Here is a 15,337-nt window from a genome sequence, read left to right as displayed (position 1 = left end):
ACAGACATTCAGGCACCAGGATGTGGACTGGGACCAGACAGACACACACTCAGACCATCCCTTGGCTCACAAAATCAGCAGCTTCCCCTGGGAAAGGGCCTTCCATATATGGCATTTCCTGACCTCAGAAGGCAGGAAGAAGGCCAAAGAACATTATGACCAAAAGATGAGCAAAAACCTTGTGACGCAGCCGTCTTTGGGTGCTAGCCACCTTTAGTAGCTCTTTGCAGTAATTGCAAAAGCGCACTAGTAAAAGGCATTACAAAAATAGAAAAATATCCGCTGCCACCAGCTCATCCTAGGCACATTGTAAAAGTAACCAAAAATCTGTTACAGAAACAAATGACAAGGATACAAAGTATCAAAAGCACACTTCACTTTAGAGTGACGTGTGCAGTTGTAACAATGCAAGCCTTTCACTAAGAGAGACATAGGGGCTCATAACAAGTTTGCTGGTATCCTGGCGGTAAATCAGCCAGGATACCGCAAACTGTATTAGCGGTAGCGGCACTCGGCCCGGTGGAATGTCCACTGGATTACGAGTGCCGGTTGACATTTCATGGAGTCATAGGACTCCATAGGGGAGTTTGCCTGTATTACAGGCGCCAGTATTACCAGACTTGTAGGAAACCTGCCTGTACACGCTAATACCGGCATGGTCATTCCACTCCGGCCAACTTATAATGAGCCCCATACATTTCTTACATTTAAATCCACTGCATTTGCAAAGCGAACCAGACCTGACAATGACACCCAAGAACGGAATAAAGAGCAGGGCTAGAACAATGAAGAGCGAAGAGCAGAAGACAAAATCAACTGCTTCAGCTGCAATTCGGCAGAAGGACCATCTGAAACCCTGCTGGCACCCGGGGTCACATAGCACCTCCCTGTGACACTGATTGCACGCGTTAATAGCGTTCATTCATTCAAATGCTTGTGCTCTTCTGCCACCGTGCGGCTGTTTACGGAATGACTATACACATTTTGAATTTGGCCTCCACGCACAGAATTTGAGCGCAGAGTCTGTCAAGTTCGCCCTTCTCCTGCCTGCTCTGTACTGCAGGTTCCACACTGTCCCAAGCTTTACCCCAGGGGCGTTGCTAGGGGGGGGCTAAGGGGGCTATAGCCCCTGATCTTTTGGTTGTAGCCCCGGATAGAATCTCAGGAGCTACAGCCAAAAGACTAGCTAGCCCCCAGTCCCAACAGTTCCGACATCAGCTTAGCCCCGGGTCTTTTCCAGACCTAGCAACTCCCCTGCTTTACCCTATGCTAACCCAGAACCTTCCCTATTCCTGTTGCACACATCAGCTTTCCATCCATACCCCTGCCCACTATGATATTTAAGATGGTAAATAGGTCACATGTTCTATCTAGGTATGATGTTTGAAACATGTTCACCTATTTGTAATTAAATTAAAAGTCCTAAGAACTAAACGAGACAACTAAATCAGCATTGTAAATGTTTCACATGGTGTCGACGATACACAGGGCCTGATTCACAGAAGTGTTTTATAATGGCGCACTCCCACTGGAAACCGCTCTGTGAATCGGTCCTACAGAGCGCTGGACCTACACGGAGAGTTCAACGGTGCACTTCACATGACTCCCCCAGCCCCAGGAAGCCCACAGGCCCACTTAGCATTCTTACTCCTTGCTCTCATGTGCGTTGGGCTGCGGCACGGGGTCGGTGAGCCTCATCTCAAACTCGTTGCACCGCAGCGGCACGTCGCGGTAGTGGCAGATCAGGCTGTAGAGGCTGTCGAACACCAGGTTGTCGGTCAGGTAGAACTTGGTGGTGCCGGCTTCCTGGCGAGAGTGGATACGGCAGTGCTGGACTCGGCCCGACCGCCTGCAAGGGTGAAGAGGTTACAGTCAGTGGGCTATTCTGGTTGACCTTCCCTCCACATTCACAACTTCCTGTGACTGCCACTAGGGCTCTGCTGGGGCTTGCCATGAACAAAGCCCTCAGTGTGAAGGGGCAGATATTGTAAGGCTGGAGAATGTACACCTTGAATAGGAGGGACTATATCAAAGCTAATGATCATATTGCCTTTCTTACTAACTCAACCCTACAAGATCCCTTCTGGTATTCCCTTAAGAAGTAGGTCCTATTGTTTTATAGGGTGGTGTTAAAAAAACATGAATAAACCCTTCTACCAGAAATGTGACAGTAGAATAGGCCCGTTCAGCTATGCCACACGTCATTAGCCACCCAGTAGCCATCCCTGCAAGTTCACCTCCAGTTCATAGCCACTGAACAATGCATTGTGGGCATGCAAATTAGCATGCTTTTTGGTCTAGAAAATATTATTTGTTATTGGTGATTTATATAGTTCTCTCTCTCTCTCTCTCTCTTCCTTTCTTTCCCTCTCTCTCTCTCTCACATCAGGTCCGGCTCCAGCAGGGGGGCCAGCGGGCCCACAAGGCCACCCTCTAACCTGCCCTAGATAGGAGGCCTTGCCAGTGGTGTTAACCACCACTGGGACCAGAAGGGAGGCGTGGCAGGCATGGGGGATTTCGCTCTAAATGTGCGGTAGCAACTTCAGAGCGATTAGCATTGTAATGCCTGCACTGCAGTAGGCCTGCACAGCGTTTGTTTGTTTGCCTTGGACCATGTGTCATGCCCCACAGCCATGAAAACACAAATGAACAGGGAAATGGAGGGCCATTCACACCTAGGTGAGGTAGCACAGTTGCTCAAACAGGCAGCCTGCAACACATCTAGGATGGGGATGGGATGTTAGGAGGGACACACATCCTATGGGCGCATTTGGTCATTTACCCACCCATTGCCATTTTAATCCCTATGGCATTCCCAAAAACGACATGTCCCTACCTGCTGAAACATACCCGCTTGGGACTCTTTGAACTAGCTCTGTCACAAAGTAACACTAAACTGTGTGCTGTATAGGGCCTGCTAGTGCTTTATTTAAGTATTATTTTCAGTGTTTAATGACTTGATTGGCTCCATAAATTAGGTCCTGTTGTAATAGAAATCTCTTAAAAATGTGTGCCTTGATCCAGTTGATTTATAAGCATTATGTGTGTCCTCGCATCTGTTGCTTACACTGGAGTTGTCTAAAACAAGTAATCGCAAAGCCACTGGTTTTGGCTTGTGTATAGGTATTAGACATTTGCCAGACAATGACATCATATGCCCAGGTACTCACACTATTTTCCAGATGTTCCCATTTTATGGCTAATTGGTACCTGTATAGCAGTGCCTGGCAAAGTCCTATACCATGTGTACATCAAATGCGCAAGCAGTTGGCTTTGCTAACGCGCATTGTTTTAACTTTGTCCACCTAAGTGAAAGCGTATGCCCAGATGTGGGTGCCTTGTTTGCTATCCTAGGGAATCAAGCTGCACTTCACTGAGTTGGTCCAACAAGGCCCTACCGAGCATGTCAAGGTTAGGATGGCAAGTATGGACCAGCTTCAGATCTTCTCCTCACGCATAATTACCAGTGGGGTTCTGACTGAGATGAAAGGTATCTTTATCTTAGTGGAAGCTTTGCCTGCATGGACAGAATTTGCCATGATTTGAGCTGATAATTACTGACTTGATCACATCATACTATTTTAAAACTACTAACAGTGTTGGCATGCAAACAGAATACCTCATGTGAATTGTGGGTCCCTGCTCTCCCAGTGAGGCCTTCTTTATTAACATGTCTCAGCAGCAGATTATTTACAACAGGAAGCGATTAGAGATGGAAAAGGATAACTTGCAGTATCCATTGGTGTGGCACTTTTTTCTTGAAACTAAATAAGGTTTTAAAAAGCAATTTAAGTGTGATCGATGGGTGATTAGAAATTATGGGGGTTTTGACAATTCACGGATCTCGTCACTTCTCCACAGGGGGAAACCCTTCCCTGTGAGGATAGGGCGGTGAGCCCGCTACGCAACATTCCATGTAGGGGTGGCGGTCAGCAGAACCTCATGGGGAAAGACTCCCCTATTGGGGACAAGGACTCCCATTCTGTGAAAGAACCCCTACCCCACTTTCCTATAAATCCTTCATACCATCACTGCCTCAGAAGAAACAACCTGAACAGACCATTGTGTGCTATTGTGATACCACTTCCAATATTAGAGGCCAACACAGATCCACTGAGAAGAAGAAGAAGACTGGAGGAGTAATACTGATTGCTCTTCTATGGCAAATAGGGAATAATGTGAAGAGTGGGAACTATGGAGTAAGAAAGAATATTCCAGAGGAAGAGAAGGACAATGTTCCTCCACTGGGGAGGACCCAGCTAAGTTGCATAAAATCCAAAGAAGGACTTGCATGAGAGAGTTGTGTTCAGTGAGAAGGTGAAGCCCGGGAACTTTGAACCTGGGAGAGAGAAGCCAGGTCCTCCTGGGAGGTCCTCGGTCGAGTGGACGTGGAGAACAAAGAAGGAAAGCGTGCAGGAGCCGGCAGGGAGCCGACTTGTGTGTGGCAAGCTTTGACGGATGGTGGCGTGACCTCAGGGAGGTGGACTGCGTGGTCCGATAACGACACCAAGGCCATCCAGGAAGATACTCAGCGGAGCCGCAGAGACCGAAGCAGTGAAGGAAAGGAAGCCGTTGGAAGTGTTTCTTGAGATGGCGTGAACCCGATCCCATAGGAAGAACCGGTGATGCCAATCTGACAAGCTAGAGGTAACGGGAATGGTGGGAGTCCCAGGACAGCAACGAGCAGATGCTAAACAGCAGAGAGCATCACGAATACCGAGAGACTCATCATACTCCTCTCAGTAATGGTAAAAGCAGTAAAGAGTATAACAAATGCCCAGAAACTCGTCACACTTGTCTCAGTAATGGCAAAAGCAGCAAATGGATACCAAGCAGTAATGAATACCAAGGGACTCATAATACTCATCCCAGTAAGTGTGAAAGCAGCAGAGTATATATCGAGTCCAGACGGACTCATCACATTCATCCCATTGATTACAAAAGCAGTCAAAGTAGGTCAAGAAAGTAAAAACACTGGCAATCCTTGTCTCAGTGGTCGGGAAGACCAAGACAATAGCAAAGAGGAACAGAAGAACCTACATGGTGGTTCCCAAAAAAGGAAGTACTTACAAGATAACGAAGTGGTAAAAGAGACCAGGGGCACTGGTCTCTGGTGAGTGAAAGACTGTGAAATAAGTGCACGAGAGATAGATATTGATGTAAAGGAAATCCAGAGGAACATAAGTCAAGAGCCTCGAATCCAGACACAAGGAACTGTAAATAAGCCAAGACAGGAGATACTTGAGAGAATGTGGAAGAGTCCCCTTGAGGAATTAAAGGAACTGATTAATTACGGTTCCAGGAACTATCAGACTAGGCGGAACCCCCTTTTTATTTTGTTAGGTGATAATTAGTGGTAAGGTCAGAGCAGGGTAGTTTTTGGATGAAGGAATGACTATATTGAGTTGGACGACCTCACTAACGACGAGCACCTTAGTTAGATTCTGTTAGGTAGGGAAAACCCCTGTTTGGTAGGGATATATAGGCCTTGTGTTTATTATTTGAATACAATTTCAGGCAGAAATGCCACCTCTTTGTCCGCCTCCTTGTTATTGTTCACTACAGGATACAGAATAATCTCTGTGAAGAAATTACCTTGTCATGCATTTCATTTCACTTTGTGTCTGTATGAGATTTCTTGTTCGTTCCTATTAATTTGCAGAGTGGTAGACAAAGACGTGTCAGTAAAAGCATTTTACCAAAACTATGTCCACTCCAGAGGACTTGGACAATGACCCCCTATGATTGTAGTTTCATTGGTAAAAGCAGGCAGATTCCAAAAGAATCAATCCTTAATTATGGGAAGGATTTACACTTTTCCAGACAGATAGCGAAAACATTAAGAGATAAGGTGCTTTTGCCTGTGTTTTACTATTCACTTTTCCAGTACTTGGTGGAAACAATTAAAATTGCTTGGAGGTGCCTTTTTGCAAAAAAGGGCAAACAGGAGTGGTCCCCTCCCTGCAATGTAGGATTCAAAATAAAATGACCCCCTTACTGTTTTTCATCAACACATTTCTACAATGATGTAGACATTGTCAGGTTGGTTTATCATGTGACCTTTAACACATATTTGTATAAATGTGAGCAGGGAAGACGCATGTACTTAAATTTCAGGCTACGCTCAAATTCTAGCTTTGCCACTTAACCAAAGTGTGTGGTCCTGGGCAAAACATTTAATCTCACTGTGCCTTACCGGCCAAAATTAGGTGCCTCTAGAAATAATTCAGTTTGCAGTATAAGCTATTCCAAAATACACTCACTTATGGTTTAATAGATGGGCAGCGCCGGGGTCAGAGCCTGCCAGAGACACACACAGATATCTTTCTTTGGATTTCCACATTCAATAGCAAATCAAAGTCATTTACCAAACAAGAAGTCTTTATACACAATTGCATATTATAAACAGTATGTACCAGACAATGACGTATACAGGGTGGCAGGGGAGCAGCATCCCCTCTTCCCTGCCACGACTCACCAGGAGTGATACGACGAGGCCGGAAACCCCACAACCTGCACTGTCTGCCCACTGATACCGCTCCCCCACCACAGCTCTCTCTCCTGCACGCAAGCATTCCCTCGCACCCTCAACTCCATAAAATGTGCTTCAAAATGTCATTTTGTAAGAAACAAAGGGGCTGATTCATGGAATTTTTGCGCCGAAAAACAGGGATTTGAGCGCCGTTCTGCCCGCAAATCCCAATTTGTCAAACAGGGATTTGCGGGCAGAATCGCAAACAAATCCCCGTTTTTCGGTGCAAATAATTCCATGAATCAGCCCCTAAATGTCCTATTCCTTGCTTCAGAATTCTGGAGGGGGTCAGAGGGTGCCTGTCTTTCACTAGGGGATGGTGGGACCACAAGCACCTCCTCAGTGTCCTGTTGGGAGTAGCCACATAGTTCAGGGAGGTGCTGCTGAATGCACACCATCTACAATGGAATATCAGTTTAGGGAGGATAGCACAGGGGCAATGTGCTGGTCTCGGAAGCAAGACCACGCAGAGCAACAGAGGTTCAAATCCCTGTTCCACGCTTAATAATCAAAGAATGGTCTTAAGTGCGTTCTAAAAAATTAAATAAATAAATATAAATATGGACTGGGGGCCTCATTGCTGAGCCCTAGCAGAGGAGGAGGAATCATCTTCAATTCTTCTCAGCCAGGCCAAGAAGATATGGTGGGGGTAGGGTGGGAGTGGTAATAAATGGGAATGGTGGTCAGGGGGAGCTTGTTGAAGGTGACTGGAGGTGAAAGGTTGAGGAGTGGATAGAATATAAAGGGGAGAGCAGAAGATAAGGTAGATTGATTTTACCACACTATTTCTCCTGCTTCTCTTTTGCTCTGTACTGTTTTTCTTTTTAGCTCAATTATAGCATTATGTTGAGAAATAGATATCCAACTTTTTTTCTTAGGGCATGATTAATTGGGATTCAACTCTCAGGTCTCAGTAGGATAGCTCACGGGAAACGCGCTTGCCTTGGAAGCAAGACAACACGGAGCAACACAGGTTCCATTCCCGGGTCCGTGCTTAGAAACCTCTGGGTATTAAGCACGTTATAAATAAACAATTATTATAATTGTTCAGGGGTCAGCAGTATACAGTGTTTATATTTCATGCTGTGACAATAGTTTTCCTTATGGAGATGGGGAGCAGATGGAGGCTGAAGTGAGTAGCCAACGGAAGGTCAAAAGTAGTGAGGTAACCTATGGGAGAAAACGAAGGAACAGATGGAGGAAGAGAGCAGAAGACTTTGGCAGGGGTACTGGTGAGCATGTGAGTTTGGAAGGGATAATGGATTGGAAGGGGAGAGCACATTTTCCAGGTCAACAAACTGAGTGATCCTGGGCAAATGACTTTGTGAGCAAAGCCTGATGAGGTGCCCAGACTATTTCCAGCCAGAGTCATGCGCCTAAAAACTCAACTCCAATAGTAGAAAAACTTAAAAGACAACTTAAAAAACCTGTAACATTTGTTGCAGTTGTGACAGCCATTAACTACTCCCACCAAAAGCTTCACACCCAAGCCCAGTCTACCCAGGGCCATCGGTCAGTCATGTCCAAGAATCCCTTTGCCTTCAATATGGCACAGAGTGACATCCTAACAAGCATCTTTATAAGACATTTAAGTAGTCTTGTGGGTAAATGGTCAACCCCGGTTCTAACAACCTGGGTTTGAATCCAGGTTTCTGCATCTTTTAAAGCAGTCTAACAAAGTACTTAATAAAGGGTATAAATGGATCTGTTCAGGTGCGGGAAGAAATTTTTTACTGGATCACAGATCTGAGAAATCTGGCTCACCGGTAACACTTTGTTTAGGGTACACCCACACCCAATGGAAGTTGGGTTCCCCAGACCACAAACCTGGCCCACCCAGATGAAAATTCCTAGAGAGATTCAGTCTCGCTCTCGATCTCTCCTCTCAGTCCCTCCCTCTTTTCCCCCCTCCCTTTAATGTAGGGTTTGAATAAGACACATAAAAATTTATGATAAAGAAATTGTAAATTGAGAAATTGTAGGCAACATTTAGCCATTTTTGTGACTACACATTCACTTAGCCCCAAAAATAAAAATGGCCCTGAAATTTGTCACACTTCCTCTAAACAGCCTAACCACTGACAAACACGTTTTTCTTTTACAAATAAAAACAATGTAACATTGTATTTGCAGTATCTGCATTCCTGCTCCCATGCTCTTTGCTTTTGTTCCTGCACGCATGTTGAGTCAGGCAAGCAGAAGGTCAGAGGGAGGGGGTGTCAGAGTAGATGGTGGCAGAGTATTGTTACACTTCTTTTAAGGCTCTTCTACTCCCACTCCAGCACATTGAGGCCCTGCCAACCCTCCCTAGTCTCCACTTGAATGCCTCTGTAGAACTATGACTAAACTAGGAGACCTCATCAACATATTGTTTTGCTCCTAAGTCTGGAATGTACCTTTACGAAGCTTAAACTTCATTATTTAGTCTCATGTTGCTTTGCATTCTGATACATTCAGGCTTCTGTTCAAGATGGGGAAAACAAAGCTACAACAATCCGCTTTTTGATTAACATATTTCTATAAGGATGTGAATGTTTGTTAGAGTGGTTTATTATAATTTGTATAAAGAGTATTCTTGACAGACAAAAACACATCTTTCTTTCAGATTGGGTGAAAATCCCTGCATCACCACTTAAGTGAATATAGTCAATAAAAGGGATTTCCAGTATCTTGGTCCTACATCCCCCTTAAAGAATTCTACTAGTTTGCACTGTAGTTAATCCAGACTTTAATACTGCAGAGGCCTCTACAAAGGGCCCCCAGAGAAGATACTATGAAGATCTAAAAAAGCCACTGTCAGGCCACCGGGCCCGGGTCATCTTAGAGCAATAGAAACCCATCTCCCGTGGCTTTGGTGGCTCTGCGTTGGCTATTCATAAAAGGTACAAGCGTATTTCACATGCCTAGTACACAAAGCATTGCACAGTTGGCCCCTGGGATGCATCTCAAAGACTTTCCAGGCTTTCTAACACACAGGGAACGTGAGATCAGCATTCCAGAATCTCTTACTCACCCGCACAAACAGGTTAAAAAACTCAGAGGTAGTCCCCCTGATACACATGGCTCCTCCCTCTGGAACATCCCCCCCCACACACACACAAGTAGTGATTATGATTTCCCAAAGTTACAGAGAAGCCTTCAAGACTCGATCTTCTGTGTCCACCACCATCAAATTCATTATTCCTGAAATCCATCTTCTCATCGCCTCATGACCAACTTTCTACTCTGCGTGGGGCAGAAACCTGCGTGTACATTGTACTTGTCAGACACTAAGGCCGGCCCGCTACAAGGTTCACTCGAGGAGCCTTTCCAACACTTGCTGCTACTTGAAGTCACTTCTCCATGCTCTTAAGAAAAATATATTCCTACAAGGCAATATGATTGATACCCCTGGCCATCCCACCACCCCGCAGTGGGCACTCGTTTGAAGCTGCCTAATACCATAGCACCCAGAAGTGTTTCACATAAACCCTAAAATAATGTAATCTTTCCACTCTTATATCCACATTCAAGATCTCACCCTACCAACCCCTACTATGCAAGCCACTGTTCTCTGTTTTATTTCACTTCCTTCCTCGCTGTGTCTAGTATCTGGGGTGGCAAGAATCATCAGCCAGCAATCAGGAACCCATCAAGAGCCAGGTATGTACAAAAGGAAAGCTTACTTTAATGTTTCTGTACAGAAGGGATGGTTGGTAAGGACAGCAGGTTAAATGCATCTTTCTCCTTTGGCTCTCTATCTCTCAGTACTCAACCACCATTCCTTGAACCTGGTTCCGGACCCCTCATCACATTCCAAGCACCACTACACTGACAAAGCTCATGCAGCCCAGTGCTAGATCACAACACTGTGTTCTCCTGATTAATACTGTGTATGCGTATTTAGCTGTTATGCATATGGTTGCTATTAGAAGCCATCAACAGTGACTTCCCTTTCAGAATGTCCTTACCTCTTGCTGTGACGTCACAGCACAGGATTATGGGATTCATAATTAACGTGATGTGATGCCATGGCTGGGGGATATGACATTTTCTTCTAAGGTTCGAGGGACGCAGAGAAAGGCCACCCATGACCTACATCAATTCACAGATCTGCTAATTTCTCCCTTCTTCACCAGCTGCAATGGTGGTCCATGAGGACAAGGCAGCAGGTTGAAAAGAAATGCAGGATAATCCATTCACCACATAGTATACATGGGTAGCTATCAGCTATAGGGTGTATTCCACCTCGGGGTCCCGAGCGACGACAGACAACTCAAGCTTCGCTCTCGTTCTAGGTTATTCAGAACCCCTCTGTGGGAGAAATCCTCATACATGATAGATACTGTGAAGGCATCATGAAGTAAGACACAGACAGCAGACCTAAGTACAAACAAACAATATTTATTAACTGAAATGTCAGGAGGGTAGAAGGCCGAACTTTTCCTGTACTAAGGTGGGATTTCCCCATCTAAATAAAACTGAGGAAAGTCATAGGGCCTCATTACGACCCAGGCGGTAAGTTACCGCCTGGGTCGTACCTTTACCACCATGGCGTAAACTATGTTTACGCCATGGTGGTTGGCGGACTTACCGCCCCATTCCGAGGTTGGCGGGGCAGTAAGTCCCCATTAACCCATTTACCCTTCCCCATTCCCATTTTTGCCCCATAGGGCATAACGGGAGTGGGGAAGGCGTTAATTACGCCACCGTAAATTACGGTGGCGTAATTAACAACATGGTCCCTTAGCAGGTGTTAAAATCCATGGCGCTAAGGGACCTCGGAATCAGGCGGTAAGGGTCGGCGCTGTTTACGCCGCCGTAAACCCCTTACCGCCTGGGTCGTAATGAGGCCCATAGAGTCCAACGTAAAAGCCTATCTTTCGTCCAGACAATTCTATTCTCTAGGGTAACAGGGATTATATAGTTATGGTTTTATTTCCAGAATATAGTAAGACATGAGGTGTGATTTGTTTCCTAGGAATCCTCCACCCCCTCCCCCCCCCACTGCTAACACCATAGCCTGAGATTGAGTGCATAAGCTGTTAATGTATGATGACTCAACTCTTCTTTCCTGGTTCTCTTGATTCTGATTGGGTTTTCTTTTTTTAAAACCTTTATTTTAATTCTGACAGGTACTTCACATAGGTACATTATTACTCAACATTGACAACAGGGTATAACAACAGTATCCCATTTTCATACGCATTTTTAATTCAAGATGTACACCACTGTATTGTGTTTTTATTCAATAGTCTCGCTATCGCTGTCTTGGTTGTGGTCGAGGTATGATCACAATGGAGCCCATATGTCCTTCGGTCTACATGTTGCAATTACGCTTTTTACATAATGTTCCTCACTCTCTTGGACATACAGTAGATCGCGTAGCCAAGTCTTGTGGTTTGGGGCCGTTGTGGCTTTCCATGATTGTAATATGTTTCTTTTGGCAACTGCCCCGGCAATGGCTACAAAGCGGCGGGTCTTGACGGATGCCTTTCCTATGTCCCCCCAACAAGTACTTCAGAGGGGTAGCCGGAATATTCATTCCGGTGGCGTTGCTTACAACTCTGGCCACTTCTTCCCAGAAGGCTTTAACAGGGGGGCAGTTCCAGTACATGTGAATGGAGTCTGCCGTACTTGACTTGCATTTAGGACAGTTTATGTCCCGGGATGGGTCGAACTACCGGTCTTCTGTGGTGTTACATGTAGGTGATTCAGGATTTTAAATTGTAGTAATCTAAAATTGGAGTTAAGTGAGATAGATTTAGTATGTAGACAGTACTTGGACCATTTGGTATCATCTATGGTGATTCCGAGAACACGCTCCCATTTTTGTTTCATGCGTTTTTTAGACGGGGTATGTTCTTGGGCCGCTCTGTATAGACTGGATATCGTACCCGTAAAGCCATCTTGTGTCATTGTTGCCGTTATGAATTGGTGAGGCTCGGGAGCATTGAGGAATGTAGGCCATTTTCTTTTGCATGCCGCTTTCAAGCAGTAGTATTGTAATGTCGTGATGAGCCCTGTGCCCACTTTCTCTTGTACAACCTTTAGTGTGGCGAACTTGCCCTCTGGGTATAAATCTCCTGGTCTCATTCCTTATCAGGGTCCCATTTTCTCTGTAGTGTTGTGTCGAATGTGGGTTCTAGGTCCGGGTAGTGCCACAAGGAAACATACGGCCAGTACGGGTTCTCACATCCCACCCTTGAAAACAGGGTGGACCAGGCTCTCACCCTGATTGGGTTTTCTTAATAATCAGGTGGTGGGGAGATCGATTATGTTTAATGGACAGCACACTAGCAATATGCCCAAAGCCTTTACAGGAGCAACATTGTTGATCTTGTATCGGAGAAAGGGGTAAAGAAAATGGAAGGTCTCCGTCCCTGGCTTCTATCATGAGATTGTCTGAACCTAACTTTTCTAAAGTATCCAACTCTTGATAGTTAAGACGTATTTGGAGGTCCAAATGACTTGGTTTATTTAGGTGACTAACTTCTCTGTATGAATAACAGGAGCTTCCAACATCTGAGGATGGTGGAGTAGAAGAAAGACTCTCACTCCCTCTCCGCCTACTGTTTATCTTGCTATCACTGGTTCCCAGATTACCTGGGGGAGACGATACTTCTGGTTAAATATCTTTCCTAAGGGAGAATCATCTTTCCTTTTCTAAAGGACTGAAGACAAGATGTTGACTCCCATCTTTGCCAGATATTTTCTCCTGGTAACTTTCACGCAAAGATGGATAGGCAAGAGGTTCCCATGAGCTTGCATACCTTCAACTCCCCACCAATTGGCCTCGTTCGATCTTAATGGGGTCATCAGAGAAATTCAAAAGAACAAACTCCAATTAATCTCCCCAGGAGAGTAGAGGTAGTATTTTTAATCCTCTTCCTCTAGGAGGCAGCACATAGATGCCCATGATATTGGTAAAACTTAGTTGTAAACTTACAGAAATTATGATCTTGTCTCTCTCTGGTACTTGTCAATCGTGTGGACAAAAAAGATGGCAATCATTCCCCTCTATGGTCTTTCTAATGGGGAGAATAGCATGCGAGTTCAAAACCTGAAAGGTGATTCCTAAACGATGATTTACATGATCAGGGAAGTTGGTGTTTCCTCACTGACACTCACTTTGTAGATTTCACCCGCTGAAACGTTTTGGGTTGGTTTTAGACCTCTTGAGATTTTAGTCTATTAGTGGAACAAGTAGATGATATTTGACTGTTGGTTTTCTGGCAGATTTTACATGCCTGCCTGAAGGCTTCAATGTCTGTGTCCATTCCAAGCCAACAAAAAGGTTTGTTATATGGGTCTGAGTTTTGGACTGGCCCAGATGTAAGTGTGTTATCTCCAAGACCACCTGCTTGCGATTTCTAGGGACTACCACTTGGGTTTTAACCAGGCCTTCTGCAGTGGTGGTTTCTCTGTGCAGAAGCCCATGTTTAAAAAAGAAAAAAGCCCCCCATTCTCACGACCCTCAGGTTCCGATACCACTTGCAAAAATGCTTCTGCCAACAATGGGTCATTTCTTTGGGAAAAGGCTAAGTCTAGAAGGGTCTCAGGATCCTCCTATGTAGGTGTTCTGGGTTCAGGTTGGGGAGGTCCATCAGATGTCTCAACAGCCTCCCCAAAACCTCTGGTTCCCCTATCTGTGTTTACCCTCTCAGATTTCTCCTAAAGCCTAGGGAACACTGCTTTCTCAAGCACCTTTTGAGCAATCTTATCCCCTTGGAGGAATTTGGAATGGGTCCCCTCTGTGGATTTGTAACATTACCTTAACATCGCCTCTAAACTCTGGTTCTATTACTCCCGCTAATAAATCTATTCCAAATCTCCATGCCAGCCCTGATTTGGGAGCTAGTGTGATGTATGTATCATGGAGTGGAATCTGTATCAAATCCCTGGGTATCAATCTTCTTTACCCTGGAGGAATTGTCTCATTCCTACTACTACAGATATCAAACCCAATGGAGCCCTTGATAGCTACAGAGGGGTCTCATGCTCTGGTACACAGCTTTTCAAATGTTAGGGTCCTCCAACTTGTATAAGTTGAGCCGTATCCCACTCCTGACATCATTTGTGATGGCATCAAGGGGACACAGACAACAGACCTAAGTTCAAACAAACAATATTTATTAACTTTATAGTCAGGATGGTAGAGGTCTAACTTGCCATATACTAAGGTTGAATTTACCTACTTGAACAAAACTAAGGAAAGTATGAGTCTAAGAGTCCAACTTAAAAGCCTGTCTGTGTCCAAAATGTATGCTTGCCCTTACAACTAAAGCGTGTGTAGTGATGTCAATAATCAAAGAAATGGAAATCAACACAAAGTTCTAAGCTTCTTCCAGCTCCCAGCTTATCTTCAGCTTCCCTTCCCCAAGGTCACGAAAGTTCCACAAAAAGTCTTTAAGATGTACCTTGTTCAAGTTCAAATAGTTCCACAAATGCCTTAGGGCTCCCTTCCCCAAGTTCAAAGTAACACAATTCAAACAAAAGGGGTCCTGAGGCCCTGTCCTCAAGACAGTAGTTATAGTTCATCAAGTCTCAGGGTTCCCTTCCCCAAGACTTCAACGTTGCAAACAATGGATGATTCACTCTTTAAAATGTCAACTTAACTCTGGGTCAGCCTGACCCTCCTTGTGGTTTAGGTCACCAGCTCACTCACATTGCTTCTTCTTGGTAGATTGTGCAGTGTCTTTATCTTTCACAATGTAGGGCTCCCTGGTATAGGCGCAGTTGTCAGACCACATGGTCCGCCCATCACAGGTTGCGCAACCAGGGCCCCTTGGCTCTTCAGCCCACACAGGTTTCCCTGCACGCGCC

At 45.1% G+C, this 15,337-nt stretch overlaps 1 protein-coding gene and 1 long non-coding RNA gene across 2 annotated transcripts in view; one reads left to right on the top strand and one right to left on the bottom strand.

Moving 5' to 3' along the window:
• LOC138497984 (uncharacterized) overlaps positions 1 to 15,337 on the top strand; it is a 613,371-nt gene that overhangs the window by 2,071 nt on the left and 595,963 nt on the right. The gene's annotated exons all lie outside the window — the stretch shown is intronic.
• LOC138497983 (1-phosphatidylinositol 4,5-bisphosphate phosphodiesterase gamma-1-like) overlaps positions 1 to 15,337 on the bottom strand; it is a 738,955-nt gene that overhangs the window by 165,829 nt on the left and 557,789 nt on the right. The window contains exon 18 of the mRNA XM_069621756.1: positions 1,649 to 1,849. Within this exon, the coding sequence (XP_069477857.1) occupies positions 1,649 to 1,849 (201 nt within the window). The remainder of the gene's footprint in view (positions 1 to 1,648; positions 1,850 to 15,337) is intronic.

This window comes from Ambystoma mexicanum, chromosome 5q (assembly GCF_040938575.1).
Source record: "Ambystoma mexicanum isolate Mex_15411 chromosome 5q, UKY_AmexF1_1, whole genome shotgun sequence".
NCBI classification, from domain to species: Eukaryota; Metazoa; Chordata; class Amphibia; order Caudata; family Ambystomatidae; genus Ambystoma; species Ambystoma mexicanum.
The sequence above is the reverse complement of the archived record's forward strand: the minus strand, read 5'-3'. Positions and strand labels throughout refer to the sequence as shown.